Source organism: Andrographis paniculata, unplaced genomic scaffold (genome assembly GCF_009805555.1).
Source record: "Andrographis paniculata isolate CXL003 unplaced genomic scaffold, ASM980555v1 Contig35END, whole genome shotgun sequence".
NCBI classification, from domain to species: Eukaryota; Viridiplantae; Streptophyta; class Magnoliopsida; order Lamiales; family Acanthaceae; genus Andrographis; species Andrographis paniculata.
In genome coordinates, this window is record NW_026137568.1 from 1,679,977 (window position 1) to 1,697,768 (window position 17,792).

Here is a 17,792-nt window from a genome sequence, read left to right on the forward strand (position 1 = left end):
GAGGTCGTTTTCTTGCCACTTGATTCTTGAATTTAACTTGGTATGAAGATAAGGGTTTTTCTTTTTTTGGATTTTATTAATGTTGCTTTTTGTTATATTTTTAATTGGATTGAATTGGATTAGTTTGTCTGCCGGCTTCGAAGACGTAAGATTCTTTGCTGGTTTTTAATGTTGTTGGGTTGTCCGATCCTCGTGAATCTCTGGACCTTGCATTTGTTCTTGGTAATTTCTTGTTGCATCGTCGTCAGACATATCATATATATATATATATATATATCTATCTATCTAGAAGATGGTTACGATCGGGACCGGAACAAATCAACACAGTCAATACCATTTTGATTGTGGTGCCAAACAGTATATATTTATAAAGAAAATATCTATAGTACTAATGAATATAATATATAATACATATTTGGATAATTGATTATATAACACAATATAAATAATATAATACTACTTTCGTCCGGCACTAATAGTCTTATTTACTTTTTGCGCGTATCGATTTTTTAATATTAACTATTATATCATTAATGTCTTATAATACTAATAGAAGGATATTTCTTAAAAAACAAAAAAAAAAAACAAAAGAAAAATTATACAAATATAAGAATATTTTTAATATTAAATACAACGATGCAAAAAGTAAATGCGACCTTTAGAACCGAACGAAATGAGTATATAATTCTCTCAACAAATATTAAGTAAAAGACCGACTCACCTTGACATTATCTAACACACATTATATACATATCAACATTCAAATTATATATTTTATCACTCATGGTAGTAAATTACATTCAATTTATTACTTTTACTTATTTTATAAGATCACAATAATATATTTATTTCTATATATTTTTATTATGTAATAATATATATTTAAATAATTTATTTATTTTATAAATATTTTTATTATTTAATAACACTTTTATGTAATATTATATTTTAACTTTTAAATATTAACTTATATAAACACTAATAATTTTTGAAACATATAATTTACTATTTTAAAATTTTAATATAAAAAAATATAAAAAAAATAATTTTCAAATATAATAGATATAGTATGATATTTAGTTAATGGGTTTTAACTATAAATATAATTTCTACGTAAAATTTTGAAATTTCAAAAAAATTTCAATAATATTTAATTAATTTTTATTATTTTATTGGAGGTAATCAGTTTTAAAAAATGTAATAAATTTATAATAAATGTATTTTTTTATTAAAAGTAATAAATATTGGTACAGTAGTAGTACAAATTAAAATACAATAAAACGAATAAAAAAAATGTAACAAATGCTCTTTGAGGATATTTTGGATTTAAATTTGATTCAATAAAAATTAACTTTTAATATAATATCTTCGGTATAAAATATATTTTAATATTATATTTTGAATAATAAATTAATTTTTAATGTAACTTTTTTATACAATATATATTACTCTGGATCTATATTAAATAAACATATAGATACAAATTATGGGCCTGTTAAGTGTTTATAGCCCAGCCCATAAATGTTGCAATGGCCTGTGTTGGGCTGGGCCAACTATTACTAAGGAATTCCTTTGATGTGAACTTTTTTTTTTTTTTTTTTGAGTTTTTATTTAGTTTTTTATTGTTTGGATTTCTTTTTTTTTTTTTTTGAGTTTTTATTTAGTTTTTTATTGTTTGGATTTCATTGTTTCTTTTTTTGTAAAAAAAATAAAATAAAATAAAATAATTCTTTTCAATATCCTATATTAAATATTAATTAAATATAAAAAAAAATAAACCAATAAGATACACATTTGGTCATATATCTATTGTGAAATCTATCTATTTGTGATCAAATTTTATTCTATGATAGGAATGTGGGAAATTTTTGGGAAAGTAAAAAAAAAAAAAAAAAAAAAAAAAAAAAAACCTTCTCTATTAAACCATGCTCATGTTCATAATTGGTCATCTCCAAAAGTGAATTTTTTTTATTCTAAATATAATATCAAATATTGTTTTGCAGATTAATCTAACAAAAAAAAAAAAAAAAAAATTCAAAATATTCTTGTGCAATTTTTCAATTTTAAAAAATTCAATTTTCATAATTGATCATCTTCAATTCAGAATCTTTTCATTTAATATACAATATTATATCCAACATTCATATTCGGTCATTTTCAAAAGTGAATTCTTTCATTTTAAATATAATATTAAAATAGGTTACACAAATATTATTTTAAAAAATGATTCACTTACAATTTTCAATATATTATACAAATATCATTATTCTTATATCACACCATCTAATAAGGATACTTTTCTTTTCATTATAAATCAATATAATACTAATATTCAAAATTTTGCATAAAAAAAAACAAATTGTGCTGATTTTACGGGACATAGGTAGTATTTTCTTTTTTTTTTGGATTTTTATACCCAGATTCTATCATATATGTACTAACAAATAAGAGATATTAAAACAAATTCTGATAATCATATACAAGTGTTTAGATATACTCCCTTCGTCATGACTACCGCGTCTTTTTTTACTGTAGATACGAGAATTTATGAGAAATATAACTAAAAATAATTAAAAATATATTAGTAAAAATAATTATCGTATAATAAAAATAATTTTAAATTAAGATTAGGATAATTAATTAGTCTAATTAAAATTAAAAAAATTTAAATTAAAAATTTTAAAATAAGATTAGAGTGTATAATTCTTTTCCCGAAAAAAGAAAATAACAGAATAAGCAGTGGGATAGACGGAAATGAAAAGGTGGACACAATAAGTGGGACGAGCGTCTTTAAAGGTCACATTTACTTTTTGTGTCATTAAACTTTAGAATTAAAATATCTTTATATTTGTATAATTTTTTTCATAAATGTCTTTCTATTAGTATTATAAAAAATTAAAAAAAATATTTGTACTTATATTTTAATATAATAATTAATATTCAAGTATTTAAATGAGACCTTAACGAAAATAGTACAAAATAAAAATAGAAAGTAAAAATAAAAATGTGAGAGAGAATTCCGAAGTGGGAAATGTGACGCGATGATGGCATCTGAGGGTAAGAAATCCAAATAGGGAAAGTGATGATGCCATTTCAGGGCTGCAGGACATTATTGGGAATATGCAATTTTTCTAATATTATCTATTATATATATATATATTTTAATAAATATAAAAATGTCCCCACCAAATTTATCACCTTATGAAAAATTAAATAAAATACTCCAATTGTCTTTAATTTGTATGTCAAATAAAGCTAATTAATCTATTCGTCTCAATACAATAGTCTTATTTATCATTTTTATTTATCTCAAAATAATAGTCTCATTTCCATAAATAACCATATCACCATAAAATTATTTCTATCTTTTTATTATTGTTACACAATTGTCACTACGTTTTACAATAATATACTCACAAGGGCAAAAAAAATTATTTATCATTACTTTTTATCAACTACTAATATAATATCAATATTCTTTAAATCTTGTGTCCAACACAATAAGACTATACTTTTGGGACAGATAGAATATAATTTAATACTCCTACATTTTAATATAATAATAAATACATTTGTCTTTGATAAAGCTATGACTTTTGCATAATACTAAAAATTAACACTAAACTCCAATCAAACAAATCCCACACAATCATTTTGCATTTAGCCCATTTTTGTAATTTTGAATTAATGTATTTTTTATATTGATTATAGAGAATTGTGTCACTAATATAAAAAATATTTATATTGAATGATTAATTTTCTGTGGGTAAATAGAGTATATATATAATATATTGTACTCTGTCCATTTTAAAATTATATATTTATTTATAACACAAAATTTGAAAAATAATACTAATATTTTTATTGTAGTCCGTGGGGGAGCCAAAAAAATTTTTGGCGGGCCGAAAATTCTTTATATAAATGTTATATAACATTTTTAAAATTATATAATATAATAAAAAAATAAAAATTGCAAAAACAAATTTTTAATTTGTTTTATCTAATTTTGTTTTCAAATATTTCTAAATATTTGAAGTGTTTGAACTAATTTTTTTAGTATTTGAGTTAAATATAAATAATACTAATATTTTTATTAAATCTATAGAGATGGTTAATTATTTAAATTTTAAAAGTTGTGCAAATATCATATAATAAAAATACAAAACTTGGTCTGGTGATATAGGGATTGGATTGTGACTGGTTTACAGGGTATTAGGTTTGGCCGTGAGTTTATCCAATGCTATAAAGAAAATAGAATTTGTAATTATTGAAAAAGTAATTACTATTTAATTGGATAACTCAAAATAAAAGTATGCATACTATGTAAATAGACAGGGAGAATATTAAAATATGTATTACTCTCTCCGTCCCAGATACCATGTTCATGTTGCCGTTTTTGTCCGTCCTACATAGCATGTTATTTTTCTTTTTTGAAAAATGATTACACACTTTGATCTCATTTTAAATTTTTAAATTTTTTTTAATTTTAATTAAACTAATTAGTTATTTTAATCTTAATTTATAATTATTTATATTATAAGATAATTATTTTCACTAATATATTCTTAATTATCTACTAATTACACCCCTTCTAAAATACGTGTCTACGGTGTAGCAGACACAGTATCTGAGATGAAGGGAGTATAATTTTTATAATATTTATGAAAATCGTGTTAAGTAAAAATAAATTGGGTGAATAAATTAAATTAATCACTTGTTTATTGTTACAACAAATACAAACATTATTTCTTTCAATTTCAAAAGAATAATAAAAATTTTAGTTACAATAATTATATTATGTAATATAAATACGTATTAATTCATACGATATTTTGAATATAAAATTAATATTTATTATAATATAAAAAAATATAAATTTAATATGATATTTTTAAGATAAAACTCTAATGAATAATAAAAATAAAAATAAAAATAAAAAACTTGTTATTTAGATTCAGTCAATAATTTACCAAAAACGTACTTGAAGATTAAAGAAACATATTAAAATTTTTAATTAATAATAGTATTAATTAGTCGCAATTAATGACGCCCACAGATCGTCTGGTCCGGAAATTAATTAAATTTAATTGCTTGTAAGTCCCTCTACAAACCAATAATTAATTAAAAGAAGCAGCCAATTGACGGCTTGCGTACAGTTTAGATAGAGATTTTTAGTATTTAATAATAATAATAATATTATTATTATTATTATTAGATCAAATTAATATTTAATGATATTTTTGAAAAAAAAATACAGTTGATTAATAATGACTAACTGTAGCGAAGTGTGTTTGATCGGGGGTTTGGATTTTAAGTTGTGATTTGAATAATAAAAATTTTGAATTTGAATAATTGTATGATATGATATAAATAGGTGTTGATGTGATGTTATGAATGTAAAATTTATTTTTAGTATAATATAAAAAATGAAAAATAGGTGTTTGATTTGATGTTTTTGGGAGGAAAAAATAAGATGAACAGTGGAAATCTAATCCAATCCCCCAAACAAACGCACAAGTGTTTTAAAAATTATGAATTTTTTTTTTATTTAATTCATTAAAATTATAAAAATGTTGTACCAAACTGTGATGTTTGAGTGTAGTAATTTATCATACTCCCTCCGTTCCATGAGTAAATATTTATTTGTTTTTTAACGTAATTTTAAAAATATTAATATTATATTGAGATATAGTGGAAATAAAGTAAAAATGACTAAAATAACCTTATTAATACGTATGATATAAAAATAATGATATTTGTATAATATATTGTAAGTTGTAAGAGTATTTGTAATGTTAGGTAGACAATACAGTTACTAAAAAAAATTGATACTCTGTTATGAGACGGACTAAAATGGAAAAATAAATGTTTTGTTATGAGACGGAGGGAATATTTTTTTAAAAAATATTTTTGAAAGAAAATAATACTATCCTTTTATTAAAAATATATAAAATTTATTTGTTTATTTTTTTATATATGATACTAATGTAATAAAAAATATATATTTCATTCCTCTCAATTCTAATTATGTTTTTTTACCATTTTTGTCTGTCCATACCTCAAGGTACTATTTTTTTTATTCTAGAAAAGGTAATCATACACCTCAACTTTTTCTTAAATAACAAACATATCATTATACATACAATTACAGACAAAAATATTAAAAATTTTTATACACTTCCGCTAACTAATAAAATATTATTACTTCTTAATCTACTCCCTTTGTCCCATAAAGAAATATCCATTTGCTTTTTGTACGTAGTTTTAGAAATATTAGTATTATATTGGGATATAATATAAATAAAATAGAAATGACTAAAATAACCTTATTAGTATGTGTGATATAAAGGTAATGAGATTTGTGTAATATTGTAAGTTGTAAGGGTATTTGTAACGTTATGTAGATAGTACAATTACTAAAAAAAAGGAAATGGATACTTTGTTATGGGACAGACTAAAATGAAAAAATGAATATTTTGTTATGGGATGGAGGGAGTATTATAAAATTTCAAAAAGCCTATTTAATTAAAAACGGAGAGAGTGAGTATATTATTATTTCTCACAAAATGTTATACTATTTTCGTCCGGCTCTAAGGGTCTCATTTATTTATTTATTTATTTTTTATGGTGATCTTTGAATATTAATTATTATATAGAAAACGTAGTACAAATTTAGAAAAAATTGCAAAAATATTTTTATTAATGTTTTATAATACTAATAGAAAGACGTTTGTACAAAAATTTATACAAATATAAATATATTTTAAATATAAAGATATTTGTAATATTAAAGACAATGACGCAAAAAATAATTAAATATAACCCTTAGAAACAGACGGATGGAGTAAAACACTATTATTTTTTAATTTATTATAAAATTTCAAAAAGCCAATTTGATTAAAGCAGACAAACCTAGGGAGTATATTATTATTTTTTACAAAATATTATATCAGAATACTATTTTAATAAAAGAAAATTAAAATTAAAATTTCTTAACCAAACAAAGACGTAGATATAAAATAAAATAAAATAAAAAATAAAAAAATAATAAAAAAAATAAAAACTATATAGGGATGAAATTAAAAGAAATAAAAACCCTCTTGCAAAAACATAGATGATGAAGAAGCGTAACCCTAACAGTACTGTCCGAGCCGAAGCTCTAAATCCAAATCCAAATCGTGTTTGGATTCAGAATTATTAATCTCCAAATCCAACCTGACAATCTCATTACAAAACCTAAATTCTTTCTCACAATTACCAAAACCTTCTTTCCACACCAAATCTTTCGTCACAAGCCCGTTCCTGCTTCCCTGGCCCGGCCCGGAATCCCTGCACCATTTCCGTACCTCATCCTCTCGCGGCGGCGGAGACAATTTGGCGGCGAACTGAGGAAGTTTTGTCAAGAGAGACGACAGCGTCGGGCTCGGATTCGACACAAACCTAGCCTTAGGGTTAACGTTAGGATTAGGGTTAGGGTTAGGGTTAGTACAACCTGCGCCGGCGGCGGCGGAGAAAGATCCCCTCGACGGCTGCGGCGGCGGCGGAGAGCGGCGCAACCTGGCGGCCCTGTCGCGGCGGTGGACGTTCATGTGGCCGCCGAGGGCTTGGGCGGATCTGAATTCCCTCCTGCAGAAAGTGCAGGTGTAAGACCTCGGAGGCCACAAATATCCCGCCGCCGCCGCCATTAAATCTCCGTCGTCACCCCATCGGCTGCTGCTGTTATTACAGAATTGCCCTCCCTTCATCTTCAGCTCATACATTTTCTATATATATAAGTGTGTGTAGAGAGATAATTTGATGAGAGCATACGAAAATCCCAAAAAGAGTCGAGACTCAAATTATCACCGACGGCCTCATATATATATATATATATATATTTATATATTGTGGATATTTATTGTGCTCTAAAAAGATAGGGAAAAAAAAAGGTCAAACAATTTTTTCACTTATTTATATACTCCCTCTACATTTAACATTTTCGTCAATACATAAAGTTACTACCTCCGACTCTAAAAGTTTCATTTACTTTTTGCGTGTAGATCTTTGAATATTAATTATTATATCAAAACATAGATTGCAAAAATACTTCTATTAGTGTCGTGTAATACTAATACAATGACATTCGTACCAAAAAAAAAATATATAAAAAAAATATAAAGATATTTTTAATGTTAAGTACAATAACACAAAAGGTAAATGTGACACTTAGAGGCGGACGTAGAAAGTATATTTTTTTTTTTATGTTTGAATGCACTACACATTATAAATACGTTTAAACTTATATTTATTTATATTAATATTATTACATGAAAATAAAATTTAAAGATAAAAATGTTCATACAAATTAAAAATACCATCGATTATCTCTACACCAAAAATAAATATAAACTTGTCATTAAAATAGAGCAGGGTCGGCTTTGGGTCAGGCGAGAGGGTCTCCCGCCAAGAACTCAATACAAATAAGAGGTTCATTATATATATATATTTTTTTATATATGTATGATGTATATATAATAGTATAGGATAACTAGGTGATGTGGAGATGAATTTATAACTTTTATAAAATTATAAATTCAAATTTTTTGTTGTTATAAAAAATTATTTTGATAAGGTACTTTATTTTATTATTTTACTTTAAACTTTTGAAAGTCAGAATCGGCTCTAAAATAGAGGGGCGTTAGAGTATGTTTGGCCACCCGTGGTATTATATTTTCATTTTTTTACACTTATAACAAATTTTGTTTAATATACAACTCACTTATAAAATCTTATTTCTATCTTTCAAAATTTTATAATGATATATATATATATATATATAATTTTTATTTTTTTTTTCTAAAATATACTTTTACGTCCCACTCTTATGTACTCTTTTGAATTTTATTAGTAAATTAAAAATAAATATTTTATTAATTGATAAAAAAATGGGTAAAATAATTTTGATATATTTTTTTCTTTATATTTTATATATCAACTAATTATATATGTAATAATTTTTAAAAAAATTTAGTTAATAGTATGAAGGTGGATCAGGTGCTAGAGTTGAAAATTTTAACACTTGTGCTGATAGATAATTAGTTGTATAAGTATATTACATAGTTAATAAGGGTAAACTGTTTTTTTTAGTCCCGTAACTGGACCCTTTTATTATTTTAGTCCTGTAAGTGAAGCATGTCGCAAACTAGTCCCATAAGTGGAAAAATTTCGTTGTTTTAGTCCTCCGGTGCCGGAGACGCCCGCGTGGTTCGCCGGAGGTGACGTGTCCGCCAGGTGTTCCGCTAGATCAGCGACACTTGGTGGACACGTGGATTTTTTTTTTTCATTTTCTTAAATTTTTTTTATTTTTTTTAATTGGACCAAATAAAAAATAAAAAAATACAAATAAAATTAAAAATAAATTAAAAATAAGTTTTAAAAAATGAAAAAATAAATAAAAAAATCCACTGTCCGCTAGGTCAGCGACACCTGGCGGACACGTCACCTTCGACGAGCCACGCGAGCATCTCCGGCGCCAAAGGACTAAACAACGAAAATTTTTCACTTACGGGACTAGTTTGCAACATGCTTCACTTACGGGACTAAAATAATAAGGGGTCCACTTACCGGATTAAAAAATCAGTTTACCAAATTAATAATGAATTTTCAGTAACATGATTAATTGTTCAATTACAACATCACGAAAATTCAGCACCTGATCAATCTCAAATAGTAAAAAATGATATTTTCAATTAGAAAAAAAGAAGTATCATATTCAAACTAAAACTATTATAATAATAATAAAAAATAAATAAATATTTGAAATAAATTCTGATATCAACTTTCTTGGGGGTCCCGGGAGGGAGAGGGGTCACATTATTACATAGAGAGGGTTGACATAAATTGCGATATTAATAAGATTTTTGTTGTTAATTATTATAATTGAAAAAATAAAAAATAAAAAATAAAAAAATAAAAATCTTCTTCCAATATAAATGTATCTATTTATTTTATAATAATGTTCTACTAAATAATTTTTTGTTGTTGTTTTAAAAGCAAATATATAATAATAATAAAATATTTTTAATTTTTACTTAAATTATAAATGTATCATTATATATACTCTCTCCGTTCCATAACAAAGTATTCATTTCATTTTTTAGTAACTGTACTATCTATCTAATATTACAAATACTCTTACAACTTACAATATATTACACAAATGTCATTACCTTTATATCACACGTACTAATAAGGTTATTTTAGTCATTTCTACTTTATTCCTACTATATTCCAATATAACAGTAATATTTCTAAAACTACGTGCAAAAAATAAATGGATATTTACTTATGGGACGGAGGGAGTAGAATTAATTTATATATAAAGTGAAAAAGGCAAAAATATCAAAATTATTGTACGATCTTTTATTAGTCAATAAAATACTCTATTTGTCACAGCTAATTTGTTTATTTTAGCTAGGGTATGGAAATGTAGGTATTATGTAAGTAGTATGTAATTAAAAAAATATTTTAATAAATATAACTATGATATAATAAAAAATAATTATAAATTAAAATTAAGATAACTAAATAGTTTAATTAAAATAAAAAATTATAAATTGTAAATTTTAAAATACAATTAAAATGTATAATTATATATTTTCTTTAAAAAAAAAAGACAAATTATGTGAGTCGAACGAAAATAAAAAAAATAAAAAAAATAGACAAATTATGTGAGACGGAGGGAATACTAATTGTTCTAATCTATTACAAAAACTGAAATGATAGTTTGAAATGAAAACAAAAGAGTATATACTTTTATTAAAAAATGTAAATACTCCATCCGTCCCAGATACCGTGTCTGCTACACTGTAGACACGGTATTTTATGAGGGGTGTAATTAGTAGATAATTAAGAATGTATCAGTGAAAATAATTATCCTATAATATAAATAATTATAAATTAAGATTAAGATAACTAATTAGTTTAATTAAAATTTAAAAAAATTAAAAAATTTAAAATGAGATTAAAGTGTGTAATCATTTTTCAAAAAAAGAAAGTGACATGATACGTGGGACAGACAAAAACGGTAATGTGGATATAGTATTTGGGAAGTAGAAAATACTTTTTTTTAATTAAAAATAATGTAATGTTTAAAAGTAGAATTAAATTCAATGATAGCATAAATTTATTGAGGACAATAAAGAATAGAAAAAATATGATTGGATGGAGTGGGGCCCGGGGAGAGTTGAATGAATTAAAGAAGTGCATGTTCCCTATGTTTGGCCCCAACTTACTAATTAAGGCAACCTCGTCCTGCCAACACTTTCCATTCTTGGAAACTAATCCAGTGCATGTCGTTTATTCCTCTATACATTTTCGTGTCAATCTTTTTGTCACATTGCTGTTTTTGGTGTTCATTTTAATGCCTGCCTTTTTGGGTCAATGTTGTGTATAATAATAATAATATTAATAATAAAATTTCTAATTATTTGTGATCATGTATCTCATTCGTCCTAAAAATATAGTTTGGGTTGTATTTGACACGTAATTTAAAAAATATTGATATTATATTAGTAGTAGGTAAAAAATACGGGTAAAAGATTTTTTCTGCCCTTGTGAGTGTATTAGTGTAAAAAATAGTGGCGATTGTGTAATAATAATGAAAAAGTAAGGGTAGTTTTATAGCGATATAATTATTTATGAAAATGAGACTATTGTTTTGGGACGGACAAAAATAGTAAACAGAACTATTGTATTGGGACGGAGAGAGTAGTATTGTAATAATATAACTAAAAATATACTCCATCTGTTACATATAATTTGAGTGTATTACTGTAAATACGAGAATTTAAGTAAAGTATAATTAATAAGTAATTAAGAAGTGTATTAGTAAAAATAATTATTGTATAGTAAATGTAATTATATATTAAGATAACTAAATAGTTTAATTAAACTTTTAAAAAAAATCTAAAATTTAAAATGTGATTAAAGTGTATAATTATATTTTTTAAAAAGAAAATGATAAATTATATGGGATGAACGAAAATAAAAAATATGGATAAATTATGTAGGACGAAGGGAGTATAAAAATAAAATAAAATTACACACATAAACAAGAGGAAGATGGAGATAAGGAGGAAGATAACAATAGACAAATGAAAATGGATAATATGATTTTAGTTTATATTTTTTGGTAAGAAATTTTAAACAATAATAATAATATAATAGCATGTCATTGTTTAGTATAATTATTTATAGAACTTAATTTAGGCAAAATTGTCCATAACTCCCTTGTGGTTTCGAAACTCAGCGTAAATTCTCAATCTACTTTAAAAATTGTATGGCGTCCCCTTATACTTTAAAAAATGTTGTATGAAACCACTTTGTGGTTTCGAAACTCAGCATATATTCTCATTTTACTTTAAAAAATTGCATGACGCTCACTTATACTTTCAAAAATATTGCATAAAACCCCCTCTGTCATGCAAAACATATAGATAGAAAATCATAATCTTATCACACGAGGAAAGTTTCATGGTGGTGGGGTTTCATGCAACATTTTTAAAAGTATAAGGGGGTACCATGCAATTTTTAAAGTATAGAGAGATTTTACGCTGACTTTCGAAACCCCTGGGAAGTTATAAGCAATTCCTTTAATTTAAAATCAAATAAAAATTATTAATTATTATTGTAAAATCGGGTCAAAACCAGGATTCATCATATTATCTTATTTTTATATTTCAGGTTATCACATCAATCCGAAATTCAACTTAAAATTTTTTTTTTTAATCGCGACTTAGATATTATTAAAACAGTTAAACCCAAACTTAAATTTATTCAATTTACGACAGCCTTGTCCTAAGAACAAGAGAATGATAACTAGCCAGCTACTTCTAAGTACATATATTAAATAATGTCAGATATAATTTACGGACATCATTTATAATAAATCACGTACAAAATAGTGTGAGTAAAGGGTAATAATAATAATAATAATAATAATATGATATTTTGAGAGCATATATGAATTAATCATATACAATAATTTTAAATACTAAATTTTGATGTGAATTTATTTTTAAATAAATATAAAAAAATATATTAATAAATATATAAAATTATATCCATATCAATATTTGATACTAAAAATTACTATATTGTTAGTTTATATCCATCTCAAATACCGTACAACATTTGATTTCGACACAGTACTTTAATTTAGTAGTATTAAGTAGAATAATTTGAAAATTTGGTGATGTAATAAAAAAAGAAGTACTCTCTCTCTGTCCGACTCTAAAAGTCTCATTTACCTTTTGTATAATTATATCTAATATTAAAAATATTTTTATCTTTGTATAATTTTTTTGCATAAATGTCATTATAATGGTATCATAAGACACTAATAGAAGTATTTTTTACTATTTTTTTTTAATTTGTACTACGTTTTCATATAATAATTAATATTCAAATATCAACATGCAAAAAGTAAATGAGACCCTTAGAGCCGGACAGAGGTAGTATATATTTATTTTTTATTTGAATGATGTAATGAAATAAAGTGTGAGATAGAGATAAAAATATATTTAATTACTTTTTATTTTTAAAATATTAGAGAAAGTTTGGGATAAATAAAAAAAATATTGCAAAGTATTTAGAACATATTCATACGAAACTAATACTCTCTCCGTCCCGCTACAAATGACCCATTTTTCTTTTTTTTTTTTTTACGTCCCACAAAAGATGACATCTTTCCATTTTTAGTAATTTTATCAATCTTAAACACACTTAACAAATATAAATCAATTTAATTAAATTTCTAACATCTTACACGCAGGACCTACACAAAACCCCTTTATTTCTATCTCTCCTCAATTAACATAATTTTTTTATCTATATTTAAAACTTCTCATTTTTTATAAAATTAATTTATGATAATGATAAATAAAAATTTATTTGTATTATATAAAATTTTATTATCTACAAAATAATATCCATGTTGCATATATTTTTTCGAGATATAATCTTAAAAAATTTTAAAATACCAATAATATTATTCATATAAAAAAAATAATAAACTAATATCATAACTTATTATTAATAACTTATTAATCTACACTACCTAAAATACTATATCTCTAATAAAATGGTTCATCCGTCGCGGGACGGAGGGAGTATTATATTTATTCCATACTACTACTAAGATTACTACTAGTACTTGTAATAATTATAATCCTTCCGGCATGTAAATTACGTTTATTTGGTTTGGTCATAAGTTTTAATATGATATGTAATTTTTGTTTCTTTATCATAAATACTAAAAAGTAATTAAAAATGACAAAAATTGAATGAGTTTTTACTAAAAAAATGATACCGATTCCTTACGAGACGAAATCGAGCTATTTTTTTTTATTTTTTTTATGACTGATGGAGTAATAATAATAATTAGATTTTTATTTTTTTAATAACGAGTTTATCTCCACACTAAATTAATATTTTAATATAAATTTAAAACCCGAAATTATCCATTGATGATATATATATATATATATAATGATATAAAAAATTATAAGATGCAATACAATTGAAATTGTGAGTATTTGAAATTCGTAAAAAAATAATATTTTTTTCTATCCATCAAATTTAATTATATGTGCTTTTTTATTTGTGTAAAAAAATATATATGCTACAACTTTTACTTACTTTTAAAAATTTCTTAATTTATATCCTTCATTATACCACTTATTTATAAATATATTACAGTCACAACTACTCGTGACCGTAAGGTTATAGGTTCAAATCCTCGATGACTTCAAGTTTTGTTTGTAGTGTGACTTGTTTTATCAGACTTAGTATGCAAACTATTAGGTTTAATCCGAAGTTATTCAGAATTCATTTGACGAGTAGCAATTGCAGATTTTCACGTTATCAAAAAAAAAAAAAAAAAATTTACGTTTATATCATAATCAATCAATATAAAATTATATTCATTGAAATTCATGTTAAAGTCAAATGAACATAAATTTAATCAAGAGGAGTACAAAATTTAGATAATGTGGATAATTATATAAATATATAATATTATTTCTGTCTCAATTGAAAATAATATTTTTATCATTATTGTTTGTCGTACACAAAAATATTTTTCTATTATAGTAAAATTAAACATACATTAATTCTAAAATATTATATATATTTATGTAACTTACGAACATACCATTACACATACATATATAATATATATTACAAAATAGTGTAGGGGTGGATTTGTGACCGTAAAGTTATAGATTTAAACCCCTGGTGTCTTCTAATTTTATTTGTTACATATGATTCGCGTAATATGACTTGTCTTGCTGAACCTAGTTTGTTGGCTATTAGATTCCGTCATGACGATTGCGGATTCCCACGCCAAATTTGGAATAATAAGTCATATCTGAGTTTTGAATATAATGATATATGTATGTATAGGCGACAATTAGGCTGTTAATTTGGTCAAATCAGCATCACGCTGAATTGATCAAATCAGCAAACTAATTTGAAATAGCGTATTAGCAAATTAGCACACTAATTTAAAAAATTAGCAAAATCGTCACAAAAAAGATAACATATGCTGTGTTATTTTCTTTATAGACATTTTCTCATTGGATCGAATTACTATTGTGTTGGAATCATAATGTAATTTATTGAAATCAAGATATATTTTACCATAAATATGGAATTATATAATGTGTTATCCTTCACCCGTCTCACATAATTTGTCTACTCTTTCTATTTATGTATGTTCCACATAATTTGTAATTTTCTCTTTTGAAAATATAATTATACACTTTAATTACTTTTAAAAATTCATATTTTATAATTTTTTACTTTAATTAAAATATTTAGTCATCTTAATCCGTAATTATTTTTATTATATTATAAGTATATTTACTAATACATTTTTTAATTATTTACTAATTACACAATACTTAAAACTCCGTATCACAACTAAGGTGCACAAATTAGGTAGACCGGAGAGTATATCATATTAATATTTACTATTTTCTAATACTTCCTTCGTCTCTTATCTATGTATCCGTTTATTTTTTGTACGAAGTTGTAAGAATATTAGTATTATATTGAGAAATGATATAAATAAAGTAGAAAATACTAAAATAACTTTGTTAGTATTATATGATATAAAATTAATAGCATTTGTGTAATATATTGTAAGTTGCAATGGTATTTTTAATATTAGTATAAAGTATAATTACTAAAAAATAAAATAGATACTTTGTTACGAGACGGATCAAAATAAAATAAAATGGATAGATTTTTATGTTTTACTTAGAGAGAGAGAGAGACTGATAGCAATGATTACCAATCACTAGCTTTTCAAATTATAATACTACTGTGTCTTATTTATTGCATATACGAAAATTTATAAAAAAATATAATTATTAAATAACTAAGAATATATTTGTGAAAATAATTATCGTATATTAAAAATAATTTTAGATTAAATCTAAAATAATTAATTAATTTAATTAAAATTATAAATTATAAAATAAAATTTTTTAAATAATATTAAAATGTATATAAAAAATTAAATGACACAATAAGTGAGACAAACGTTTAAACGAAAAGATAGACATAATAAGTAAAATAGATGAAGTATTGTTTATTCAAGTTAAAATATTTATTAAAATATATTTTTGACTGTTGACGTATTTGGTTAGTTATAGTTTATTTGAGGGAATGGAGTTTAAGTAAATTAACATAGTATATTATAATATTATTTTTTTATAAAAATATTAAAATATATATTTAAACATTTTAAATTATATATTTTAATAAAATACATATAATAATATAAATATTATTTCATAGAAAGTAAATTTTTATATAATAAATATAAATAGAAAAAATATTTTATTTATTTATGATTAATATAAATTAATTTTATAAAAATAAAAAGATTTAAATATAAATAACAATATTTCTTTATTGAAAAGTAATATGTAAATCAAGAGATTTAATAAAAGAGAAAAAGAATATAAATAATTTGATCTATATTTGTTAAAATATTTAAAATTAATAAATTTAATAAAAATAAAAATATATCAATTATACATATTAACATGAAAAATATGTTAACTATTATGAAAGGGTAAAAAGAAAATTTTTATTATTCTTAAATATTTAAAACTTTAGCAAAAAAAAAAATAAGTGTGACAATAGTTGTGTTCTTTTTGTGAAAAAAACACCTTATACATTTATTAAAAAATTAATATATTAAATATATTTGTTATTTTTATATTAGCTATATAATTTTTTATATCTTTTATAAAAAAAATATTCTTTTAAATAATTTCACAAAACAAACACACTTAATATATTAATATATTACATGTTTCTTTGTGATTTTTGAACTTGTTTATGAGATTTTAAACAACAAATGTTAAATTTAAATAATTATTTAATTAATATAAATAAATCTATCAATTTAATATTTTAATATAATATACTCACAAAATTTAAAAATATTTTTTTCATCCTATACTATCTATTATTTTTTTTTTACAGAGTTTTAAAAATATAAGTATTATATTGAAATGTAGTAGAAATAAAAATTAAAAAAAGTTAGATTAACTTTATTATTATTATTATGTGATATAAAAGTAATGACATATATGTAATATAGTATTATAAATTAAAAAGATATTTGTAGTTTTAAGTAAATAGTATAATTACTAAAAAAACAAATACTTTATTATGAAACGAATTAAAATAAAAAAATAAATACATTTTTAAAGGAACTAGTAATATCAATTATC

General features: G+C 23.2%; 1 protein-coding gene across 1 annotated transcript; it reads right to left on the reverse strand.

Annotated features, from left to right (window-relative positions):
• Positions 1 to 7,133: 7,133 nt before the first annotated feature.
• Positions 7,134 to 7,760, reverse strand: LOC127249043 (transcriptional regulator SUPERMAN-like). Its single transcript, XM_051271636.1, has one exon. The coding sequence runs from the start codon at positions 7,758 to 7,760 to the stop codon at positions 7,134 to 7,136; it is 627 nt and encodes a 208-aa protein (XP_051127593.1).
• Between the last annotated feature and the right edge of the window lie 10,032 nt (positions 7,761 to 17,792).

Bases quoted from the DNA above. Each gene is read 5' to 3' on its own strand.
- LOC127249043 (XM_051271636.1), bottom strand. From the start codon at position 7,760: ATGTATGAGCTGAAGATGAAGGGAGGGCAATTCTGTAATAACAGCAGC.